Source organism: Hyla sarda, chromosome 11 (assembly GCF_029499605.1).
Source record: "Hyla sarda isolate aHylSar1 chromosome 11, aHylSar1.hap1, whole genome shotgun sequence".
Lineage (NCBI taxonomy): Eukaryota > Metazoa > Chordata > Amphibia > Anura > Hylidae > Hyla > Hyla sarda.
This window is the reverse complement of record NC_079199.1, coordinates 39,227,822-39,240,090: the sequence shown is the minus strand read 5'-3', so window position 1 is coordinate 39,240,090 and position 12,269 is coordinate 39,227,822. Positions and strand designations below refer to the sequence as shown.

At 40.8% G+C, this 12,269-nt stretch overlaps 1 protein-coding gene across 6 annotated transcripts in view; it reads left to right on the top strand.

The window, feature by feature from the left end:
• The window catches only part of TMEM260 (transmembrane protein 260), a 111,223-nt gene that overhangs the window by 91,170 nt on the left and 7,784 nt on the right, over positions 1–12,269 (top strand). For all 6 annotated transcript variants that reach the window (XR_008849042.1, XM_056547215.1, XM_056547217.1 and 3 more), the window contains 5 exons: positions 275–386; positions 2,124–2,296; positions 6,392–6,563; positions 8,195–8,343; positions 10,065–10,241. Coding sequence is in view for 5 of the 6 variants with exons in the window: in XM_056547215.1 (XP_056403190.1) it covers positions 275–386; positions 2,124–2,296; positions 6,392–6,563; positions 8,195–8,343; positions 10,065–10,241 (783 nt within the window). In the remaining variant the exon portion in view is untranslated. The remainder of the gene's footprint in view (positions 1–274; positions 387–2,123; positions 2,297–6,391; positions 6,564–8,194; positions 8,344–10,064; positions 10,242–12,269) is intronic.

Below are 12,269 nucleotides of genomic sequence, written 5' to 3'. Positions count from 1 at the left end.
ATAACATGTCCCCTGTGACCTGTCAAAATTTCTCTTTTATTTTTTATGACTGTTACACTTTAACCCAGGCCCGGTGATCCACTCCAGGAACCTCTGGTAATTGGGAGGCAATTTGACAAATAGAAGGATGCTCCAAGCTGGGGACACCATCTGTGAAATCAATGGCCTATTATGTTAATTGATATTAGTTTCCATTGTTAAGGAAATTTTGGATGGTAGCGCCTTATATTAATTGTATTCTTTATAATAAACCTTTTATTATTTCCTGTTACAGAGAGTCCAGCGCTTCCATTATTTCTCTGTTTGCCACAATGCTTCTTGGCTATTCATTGTTTTTCTCCTGGAGAGCAAATTTGGACATTACCAAGCCTTTGTTCCTGGGTGTGGTAAGTTCATGTTGGGTTAATAAAATGATAGAAATATGAAAAGAAATTACCATCCAAAACTTTGTTAAAGGCAACCTATCACCATGATAATGCTATCTAATGCATTGGCACATTGTTATACATTATGAAGAACTGAGCAGATTTATATATATATATATATATATATATATATATATATATATATATATATATATATATCTTTGTAGGAAAACATTCTGTAAAAAATCTATTAATTCAAATCTCTTATCTTTCCATGCTAAGGAGGCCAGTGACACTGTCTGTCAATGATAGAACTGCCAGCTGGACTCCTTAAGCTTGAAAAGATTTTAATTAAATTATAAATTTATAATTTTTTTCCTACAAAGATATGTATCAATCTGTTTAGCTCTTCCTGTTCTACAACTTGATGCCATTAGCTCATATATTCATGACATTTTCATGATGAAAGGTTCCCTTTAAAGATCAACCAAACCCCAAACTACATCAGATCCGTGCCTTTGGGTATGTAGTTTTGCAACAACTGGCGACACTCTGGTTGGGAAACACTGCATTAACATGTTTAAATTACAACCCATGTGGAAGCAGTTTGAGACTCTGTGGCACATTTTAGTCAACATTAAATGGGCACTGTCACCAAACATTTTTTTTCATATGTTGTGGTACTTATGTACTACAACATATCTCTAATATAAATTAATTTTGTTTTCATTAAAATAGTTTATTTTAATGTTGAAAAACTGCCACTAGGGGTCTACCTCCTAGTGGCCGCCTGCAGGCTGGCATGACGTCACGCATGAATTCGGACCGATGCCGGCCGGGCATCGGTCCTAATTCATTTAGCCTGCGCTCACTCCCTGCCTGTCAATCAGACAGGGGGGAACGAGTGCTGAGAGCGCATTGGCTCCCTGGCTTCACACGCCGGCCCTGCCTACCAGCATCTACACGCCACCGCTGCTGCTCTGCACTCGGGTATGGCTGAGGGGGGGGGGGGGGGGAGTGGGGTAGCGCTGTGGCATGTGGCAACTATTGATTTCAACAGGGGGGGGGGAGGGGAGCGGGGTTCGGGGTAGTGCCGCGGCATGCGGCAACTATTGATTTCAGCAGAGGGGAGCGGGGTTCGGGTAGCACCGCAGCGCTAACAAAGTTATTGTTTTCAACACAGGATGGCTCCAGTTGTTTCACCACTACAACTCCCAGCATGCCCTGACAGCCAGTAGATGTCAGGGCAAGCTGGTAGTTGTAGTGGTGAAACAGCTGGAAGCACCCTGTATAGTGAACTAAGGGCGGAAGTGTCGCCCCCAGCAGGCATCAGTGACGTTGTGCCTGCTGGGGACGTCTGCCTGGTAGTGAGCACACTAAAAAATGTAAAGGCAGGGAGGGGGTTAGGGATAGATGGGCAATAGGCAGGGACAGAAAAAAAATATGGATGGTGGGAGCTACCCTTTAATCCTAATAACACACTCAAACTCCTTTTTCCACTAGATATCAAACACTATGCACAATAATACTAAATGAAGATGGGGTTTGTAGTCGGATGTTTCCATGCCAAGGAATTATTCACTATCCAGATGCTGTAAATAAAAAAATTTGATGCTGTTTCCATTTTACTATTAGAGACATCCTGATGTACATGTCTTTATTAAAAGTGGCATCATGTTTCAGTCATAGAGCAGCTCTAAAGTTTTCCCACTAAAGTTTTCCCATGTAAAACTGATCAAATGTTATTCTGTCCCATAGGTGGAGAGGTTTTGGATGCAAAGCAATATAGTAGTATGTGTTCTGGCAGGATATGGCTTGGCTCTATTGCTGCACAGCATCAGAATAAAAATGGCAAACAAAAATGTATTTCTCTACGTAGAATGGATTTTCACTATTGCAGTTGTTGCTCATCAGATCCACACTAACTACAGGTATGTCTATTTTGGGTGTTAAAAGAGTTCCATAGGATAACATCTATTGTCAGACCAGCCCATGGGGTATGTACATAAAGTCAGCAATAGCCAAAAGTAATCCAGTTTAGCCCCTTAATGACTGCCAATATGCGTCCTAAACCCCCCCAGTGCCGCTTTTGGCTTGAGTGTTCAACTGTCTCAATATAGACTAGCTTCTGCAAATGAAATGGGGGTGAATCCTTAAAACTTCATCACAATCACGTGTCCTACCCAGTGCATTAAACCATTTTAAAACATTGTGCACATAGTAATAAAAATTTTAACAGCAAATAGATCAACTCCGGCACTGCTGTTTGCACCGTCCTAAAATGACCAGGAGGTAAACGCTGGGTACGTTCAGATTTAGTGATGTAATCACATTCAGAAAACTGTATAGCCTCAGGTAAAGCAATTACATACAGAGATGAATAGAGCACTCTCCATAGTGTCTTTAAATGATGTAGCCTTTATTTTCGAGCAATTAGTGGGGTACAACAGAGCATATTCGTGCAGGGTGGCTGGATAGAATTACAGCGGAGAGGGAGTAGTCAGCTGGGCTGCAATTGTTTCACGTCCTTGCTGTGCTTCCTAAGGCCCGGGGAAGTGCCGTTAAGGCTGCCCTGAGCTTTATGCATGGTGAAAGTTAGAAAGGAAGCCTTGATTTACCTTTCTGCCTATTAGGGGAGATTTATTAAAACCTGTTTAGAAGAAAAAATGGTGCAATTGCCCATAGCAACCTATCAGATCACTTCTTTAATTTTTAAAAATATCTCTGAAACATGAAATAAGCAATCTGATTGGTTGTTATGGGCAACTTCGCCAATCTTCCTTTACACAGGTTTTGATAAATTTCCCCCAATGTGTTTTAACCTGATCTAGCTATTATTAGAGACAGATTTTCCTAAACAACAGGCAGTGGGCAGCAGATAATAGGAAAGTGTGATGCATAAAAGGAGTTATTTTTGGTAAATGAAGAGATCTTAGGAATCATATGCTGTCAAATGAGGGGAAGTTGTTTAAAACAACAGTGACAGTTTCCAGTTTTAGTGCTGGTAATAGTAAATTTTGCTTATGTAAAAAATAACTGTAATAGAATAATTACTCATATGATGACTGGATAAGATAACATTTTAAATAAGAGTATATATTTCAAAGGTGACAATGCTAAAAGGAAAAGGACACCTTTTGTACTTTTATTGTTATGTTTCCTGAATGCAAAGTGATACAGCTTTCTAAATAATCTTCATTAAAAATTTTGCCTCATTTAGCTGCTACTCTGGGCACAATGACACAAAGCCATCAGACAAACATTCTGTTCTCAGTGCTAGAGATAGATGTTGGAGTGAGTTACACAACAGCACAGGTTGTGGACAGGAATGAGAGAAATCTTGGAGGATACCTCACACAGGCTTTAGGGAGGAAAGCAAACAAAAGGTAGTTTGTTAGGGAGAATAATATTGTGTAATATTGTAAGGCTGGGTTCACACCACGTCTTTGCAATACAGTTCCCGTATACGTTTTCATTGTGAAATCCATACAGAACTGTATGCATTGACTCTCCATTGAAAACCGAATGCCAAACGATGCATCCGGTTGTGTCTGTTTTGCTGTTATTCATAATGGAGTGAAAAGTTAAAAACGTATATGTTTTTTTTCTTAAAAATGCATGCAACAGGACATCATTTTTTCAAACCGTATACGAGTTAAAATTTGTACGCAAGTTTTCATACAGTTTAGTCCAGTTTTCAGGAATCCGTTTTTCATTAAAAACCTGATAAGGAAACTGCATTGCAAAAACGTGGTGTGAACCCAGCCTAAAAGTGTAAAGGGCAGAGCTTCACACAGCAAGCTACAGAAGTTGAAAAAGAGAATCTAAGCAGCAAGATATAAATAATCCTATAAAAATGTGATATAAATAAGCCTATAAAAAATGTTTTTGTTCAAAATCAAAAATAAAATATGCTTTTCAAAGGTGTCCATAGCCTTTACATTGTACAGGTTGCTTTGATAAACTTTTGATATGTCATAGAGATATGTCAAAAGTTTCAGTCTGACTAAGTAATAAAATGAGCCAGGAGAGAAGTACACAGCTGAGTGTTTCACTCCCTGCTCTGTCTATGGGCCTGAGATGGTCTCATAGTCTTCCGTTTTGAGACAGTCTTGGTCATGTGGTTCACAGTCGGGAAAGAACACGCTTAGCCTGCAATTCTCACAATCTAGAGAGCTGTCGCAGTCTGAATGATCAAAACTTTTGTAATGTCTCTGTGACATATGAAAAGTTTTTTTTTTCAAACAGTGCCTATTTAAGTTTTAATCCCCATTTGGTTTGTTGGTTACAAATTATTATTTTTTGTTTCCATTGTATATTTTATGGTAACATGAGGTGTCATTACAAAGTAAATTGGTCCCGCAAATAACAAACATTCATATCGGTCTGTGAATTGAAAAATAAAAGAGTAATGTCTCTTAAAATGCGGGGAGAAAAAAAGGAAAATGCTAAAATGAAAATTAGCTGTGTCCTCAGGGCCAAAATAAACAGTGTCTTTTAAGGGGTTAAAGTTGTATTCCGGTATTAATATGGATGTATACTGAAAGTATGTGGCACAAAATAAAAATCAAATATAGGATAAAGATTTATCAAAGCCTGTACAGAGGAAAAGTAAACCAGTTGCCAATAGCAACCAATTAGATTGGTCTCTGAAAATTAAAGAAGCAATCTGATTGGTTGCTATGGGCAACTGGGCAACATGTCTGGTCTGCCTGGTAATCTCAGTGTTCCCACCCACCACCTAGTCTTAGTACAGTAATATACACTGCATTGAAATGTTTTAATTTCCATATATACATACTTTGTGTTCATTTATGGCCAATATTAGGAATGGTTCACTTGGTGCAGTGATGTTTTAGCTTTAAACTGCCACATTAACGGAACAGAACTGCAATGTGTGTGAACACGGCCAATTAATGTGCATGTCTAAGCACATAGTATGCATGCTGTAAAGTAAAAGTATTTAAATACAGTGTATATTTCTTTTCTCGGGTTAAAAGGTGGGTGTGAACACTCACCAAGCAGACCTGAAGCTATTTTTGTGCTCAGAGATTCCATGTTATAATTGATGTAAACACAGCCTTAGGTGGCCAGCCTATTTTGGGCTTTCGTGACCAAACAATAGTATTTGTCTTATTCATTGTCACATTCCAAGGGCCATAAGTCTATGTTCACACCACATTTAACATACCATTTTATATACCACTGCATAAAGGCTGTAAAAATGTTTTTTATTGGTTGGGGTCTAAATGTTTAAAGGGGTACTCCGGCCCTGAGACATCTTATCCCCTATCCAAAGGATAGGGGATAAGATGTCTCACCGCGGGGGTCCCACCGCTGGGGACCCCCGCAATCTTGTATTCGCCGTCGTGACGTCACGATACTCCGGCCCCGTGGTTGCCACCCGGCTGAGCTGGCAAATACAAGATTGCGGGGGTCCCCAGTGGCGGGACCCCCGCTGTGAGACATCTTATCCCCTATCCTTTGGATAGGGGATAAGATGTCTCAGGGCCGGAGTACCCCTTTAAACCCTGACCGATGATGAGAACGAGCAGAGAGAGAAGCGCAAAGCCATGTGTCTAAGAAACCAGGGTGCCCCATAGACTTACATTGTGTGTCCGCCTTGGTCACGTGACACTGGTTTGGGAGAGAGCATGCCAGTCAACCACTCCTCCTGAACTATGGGGGAGATTTATCAAAACCTGTGCATAGGAAAAGTTGCCCATAGCAACCAATCAGATTGCTTCTTTCATTTTGCAGAGGCATTGTTGAAAATGAAAGAAGCAAGCTGATTGGTTGCTATGGGCAACTGAGCAACTTTTCCTCTGGACAGGTTTTGATAAATCTCCCCCTATGTTTTTTTGACAGTGCCCATTTAAGGGGTTAAAGGTCCAGGTTTCAGCTGTCATGTTCCGAATGGTCGTGTTTTGTGGACCCACAGGTTTAGGAGTGGGTAAAGGTGGGAGGAATAGTACTGCATCTTTTGCTATTGGTGAGTAATTCTTCCCATTTCACACTCTCTCTAGCATTTGTGACCAAAGCAGAAATTACGTGGTAGACAAATTTGCAAGAAATATACTTTTCTCAATGCCCCAGAATGCCATCATTTTACTGCGAGGTGATCTGCCGGGAAATTCTTTGCGTTATCTTCATTATTGTGAAGGAATTCGTCCTGATCTTTCCTTAGTGGATCAAGAGGTGAGTGGAGAGACCAGTCATGCCTGCTGTGAAAATGCAATAGGGTGGACTTCAGGTGGCATATACTGGTGGTAACGCATGTAAAATCATGTCATCGTTTCTTAGGAGACTTGGGACTTAATAAATCCTTGTGAGGCTGCGTTTAGTTGAGATTCCAATAGGTTGTCCTCCATTAAATGAGCATTGATAACATGAATTAATAAGAGATATTGGCCCTCATTTACTAAGAGTGGAGTGTAGGTTTCTTTGTGGGTTTTTATTCCCTACAATTTATTTTCCACGGTATTTACTAAGATTTCCCTACATTTTCCACTTTCCCTACATTTTGCTTTTTTTACACATGCTCCGATCTGTGGGGTTTTCTTCAGCTCAAATCCACCACATTTTCTGTGGAAACCTTAGTAAATATGTAGTTTTTTGTGAAAATGTCGAGAACACGCCCCTTTTTAGAGACCACGCACCGTTCCCAGGGCCACGCCCCTTTTCGGGTTTTCTTAGCACAATGGAGAGTTAGTCAGGGTTTTTTCAAAATCTGGCGCAATGCGACAGAATCTGGTGAACAACCCGACAAAACATGTCGGGTTTGCAATAGTAAATGAGGGCCATTGTGTATGTGGCTATGGCTTATAAGTAGGAAGAAACAATAACAGTGGTTTTACAGATATCAGTTTTCCATCGTAATGAAAAAAAATCTGCTGATGGGTACAATTGATCCACATGTGACCAATGGTCTTACAGTTCGACCTGTAAAAACAAGCATGCAACCTCAGAAAGTATGTCAATCATTGAGCTTTCTCTATTCTCCACCATTGTCACCACTTAACACCAGATCAGTACTAACTGCTATACACTGAGTAGTATGACATCACTGATTACTTCCTGATGATGATTAGACATACATGTATAGGGCACAATTCCAACTGACACGCCGGCAACTAAGACTTAGGTGAGTGTACACATAAATGTTAGTGACTCACTGTTTAGTAGAAAGTTTCTTTCAGATTTATTCAAGTATTTTCAGGTTATTCGTTGTCTCGCAGGACATCAGGTTAACAGCAATACATCAAAGCAGCATAGGTGGAAACAAGCTCCGTGCTCCCTTCAGTCATGGCCTAACGTTTCAGGGGCAAGCCCCCTTAGTCATGTGCCAAGGCGCATGACTAAGGGGGCTTGCCCCTGAAACTATGTCCCTGTCACCATGCCTTTCCTGATACATCCCATGACTTTATAAGCCTTGGTAGCAGCTGCCTAGCACTGATCACTAAAGTTAATATCACTGTCTACCAATACCCCCAAATCCTTTTCAGTGGTAGTTTAACCCAGTGTTTTACTATTTAGCACATAGTTATACATCTTGTTGCCTTGGCCCAACAACCTATTGTCATTAATGAAGGGTACCACCATTACACGTAGGTGGCTGACTCACCCTGTGCATCTTCCCATGTTCAAAGGCACACAGGATCATTTTCACCCCATAGCCCATTCTTTCATCATATAGGTATTTATGGCTGAGCCATGCATGTCTATTTTCTTAGTATCTCTTGAATATTAATAGTAGCCACATTGGTCTGGACCATTTTGAGTCCTTCAGTTCATTCAAGGCATTTTACATGTATATGTTCATTGTGCAGATGATGACATACGAGTGGTATCTACCAAAGACAGCAAAACACTTGGCAGGCGTCCATTTTCCTGGCAATAAGTGGAGTCCGGTGGAAACAAAACGTCCAGATGGGACTGTTACCTTTAACCTTCAGCATTTTCTCAAAGTAAATGAAAAGTAAGGGTTAAGTGTTTTGTGGTGGGCTTATTACACCTCTGTAAAAGACAAATAGACTGGGCTATCTTCTATTGTGTCTCTGTACTCTTCTGTTATCAAGGTCCTTCAATGTGATGACAATATGTGTATAAGATATCAGCTGTAATTTGTGAGTGAACCTATCTGCATGTATGAAGTTTCTCTGCAGTGCCACCTTAGGCAGAACGAAGCATTACAGTTTCCATTGTAACCAATGGGCTATCCAAGTAATGCTTAGACATGCCAGGTCCTCCAGAGTTAAAGACACTCTTTGTAGCAACTTTGGCTAGACCAGTCTTTCTCAACCATTGCTTCTCCAGCTGTTGCTAAACTTCAACTCCCAGCATTCCCGGACAGCCAACACTGTACTTTTGTAGCATTTTCAGGGTTTTCAGGGTTCATTTTCAGGTTGCTCTGAAGCATTTTATAGGTTCTGTTGCTCTGTAAAAGTTTTGCTCTGTAGTAGTTTTCAGGTTCCTTTGCTATGTAGATGTTTACAGGATCTTTTGCTCTGTAGCAGTTTTTGGATTCCTTTTGCTCTGTAGCAGTTTTCTGATTCCTTTTTCTCTGTAGCAGTTTTTGGGTTCCGTTGCTCTGTAGAAGATTTCAGGTTCCGTTTCTCTGTAACAGAGTTTGGGTTCCTTTTGCTCTATAGCAGTTTTTGGGTACCTTTTGCTCTGTTTCAGTTTTTGAGTCCCTTTGCTCTGTAGCAGTTTTCAGGTTCTGTTCCTCTGTAGCTGTTTTTCTGTTTCTTTGTAACAGTTTTGGAGTTTTCGGGTTCTGTTCCTCTAGCAGTTTCCGGGTGCTGTTACTCTATAGCAGTTTTGGACTCTGTTGCTCTGTAGTTCGGGTTCCTTTACTCTCTAGAAGTATCTGGGTTCTGTTTCTCTGTAGCAGTTTTCGGGTTCCTTTGATCTGTAGCAGTTTTTGGGTTCTTTACTCTGTAGCAGTTTTTGGGTTCTTTACTCTGTAGCAGTTTCCAGGTTCTGTTCCTCTGTTGCAGTTTTGGGGTTCTGTTCCTCTGTAGCAGTTTCCTGGTTCTTTACTCTGTAGCAGTTTTGGGGTTCTGTTCCTCTGTAACAGTTTTCGGGTTCTTTTCCCCTGTTGCAGTTTTCAGGTTCTGTTCCTCTTTAGCATTTTTTGGGGTTCTGTTGCTCTATAGCAGTTTCCATGTTCTGTTCCTTTGCAGCAGTTTCCGGGTTCTGTTCCTCTGTAGCAGTTTCCAGGTTCAGGTTTTTTTTAGCAGTTTTCAGGTTCTGTTCCTCTGTAGCAGTTTCCAGGTTCTGTTTTTTTTTTGTTTGTTTTTTATACCAGTTTTGGGGTTCTGTTCCTCTGTAGCAGTTTCCAGGTTCTTTGCTCTGTAGCAGTTTTTTGGTTCTGTTCCTCTTTTGCAGTTTCCAGGTTCTGTTCCTCTTTAGCAGTTTTCGGGTTCTATTACGCTGTAGCAGTTTTCGGGTTCTATTACGCTGTAGCAGTTTTCGGGTTCGGTTGCTCTATAGCAGTTTTCCAGGTTTCAGATTCCCGTGCTGTGCTCCACTGTGTAATTAATGGATAGAGAAATCGTCGAGCCATTAACATATATATTTATTCTCGATGAAAAGGTATTTTAAAATACTGAAAAGCTTTTGTGACAGATTCCCTTTGAACAGTCCTAAATTGAGTCTTAAATGTTTGTTTTCATGTATTTTTATTTTTGTTTCCAGTAGGGAAGCATTTGTATGCATAGGACTGAATGAAGGAGATCCAACATGGAAGAAAACACATTCACTGTGGCCGTGGGGGTGTTGTGAGAAGCTGGTCTCGAAAAATGCCATTTTCAATACTGATGAATGGGTAACTCTGACTAGCAATCTGTATAACTGGACCGAGGAGTATGGAAAGTACGTGCAGTGCTACACATTGTCTTTTCACCTCTTAACCCCTTCCTGTTCTGTAACATACTATGTTGCCACTATGCCGTTGGCATCACTTGTGGGTGCTCTGTATAATACAGCTGACACCCTGTTTTAATGTCTGTGACTGGAGGTAGATGCCTCAGTCAGTGCTAACCATGAAATCTAAGTAGTTACACAAAGCATAGATGCTCCCTCTGCCCCCATACAGTAATAGGCCCCATCTGTTCCTCATAATAGTTCTAGATGCCTACACTGCCCCCATATAGTTGTGGGCCCTCATATTGCCCCAGTTTAGTGCTTTACTTTAGTGCTCCACTTTTCCTCTGGTCCAAGGACCTACTGCTATGACCCAAAGCAGTAGGCACCAAAGTTGACAAGGTAGTTACCATCCACAACAGCTTGATGCCCCCTCATCTCCACTGCTGTCCTCCTGCTCCACTCCTTGGGACAGCTACTTCAGCTAGTACCAGCAGCCACTGCTCATTTCTTTTTAGAATGGCACCGTCTTAGATTAGGCAGCATGGGCTTTGGCCACTTAGGAAGCAGTGACCAGTGGCTGTGGCTGCCATTACAGACTTTCTAACTGCTTAGTTTACAAAACAGTATGATAAGTGGCAACAATTTAAAGGCTACAGCGAGCTTTTATGACAGAAAAGGCAGCTTTTGGTTAATATAGTAGTGACTAGGGATGCACAATTTGGGCATAATGTGCTATTGCAATTATGGAGGTAAATATTGTGATTTTAATATGTGATTGCGATATAATTAAACAAATCGTAACATCCCTTCTTTTTCATGTCCAATCCCCTTATTTCATATAGCCAACATAAAACGGGGGGATTGGAGTACTCCAGTGCAGTAAAATGTATCCCCAATCCCATGTTCTATTTTAATGTTCTATTTTAATAGTACGGACATTTACAGTCATGGCTGTAAATGTTGGCACCCCTGAAATTTCTCACAGAAATGGATTGAGTAACACATGTTTTGCTATACACATGTTTATTCCCTTTGTGTGTATTGAAACTAAACCAAAAAAGGGAGGAAAAAAGCAAATTGGACATTATGTCACACCAAAAATAGGCTGGACAAAATTATGGCACCCTTAAATTTTTTGGGAAAAATAAGATTGTTTCAAGCATGTGATGGTCCCTTAAACTCACCTGGGGCAAGTAACAGGTGTGGGAAATATAACAATCACACCTGAAAGATAAAAAGGAGAAAAGTTCACTTAGTATTTGCATTTTGTGTCTGTTTGTGCAACACTAAGCATGGACAACAGAAAGAGAAGAGAACTGTCTGAGGACTTGAGAACCAAAATTGTGGGAAAATATCAACAATCTCAAGGTTACAAGTCCATCTCCAGTGATCTAGATTTGCCTTTGTCCACAGTGCGCAACATTAGCAAGAAGTTTGCAACCAGTGGCACTGTAGCTAATCTCTCTGGGCGTGGATGGAAGAGAAAAATTGATGCAGGATAGTCCGGATGGTGGATAAGCAGCCCCAAACAAGTTCCAAAGATATTCAAGCTGTTCTGCAGGCTCAAGAAGCATCAGTGTCAGCACAAACTATCTGTCGACATTTAAATCAAATGCTATGGCAGGAGACCCAGGAGGACCCCACTTCTGACAGAGGGATATAAAAAAGCAAGACTACATTTTGCCAAAATGAACTTGAGTAAGCCAAAATCCTACTGGGAAAACATCTTGTGGACAGATGAGACCAAGATAGAGCTTTTTGGTAAAGCACATCATTCTACTGTTTACCGAAAACGGAATGAGGCCTACAAAGAACAGAACACAGTACCTACAGTGAAATATGGTGGAGGTTCAATGATGTTTTGGGATTGTTTTGCTACCTTTGGCACTGGGTCCAACTGTACAGCCCAGTGTCGGAAAGCTGGGTTTGCGTCCGAGATCTAAGGTCTTCCAACAGGACAATGACCCCAAATATACGTCAAAAAGCACCAAGACATGGATGGCAACAAAGCGCTGGAGAGTTCTGAAGTGGCCA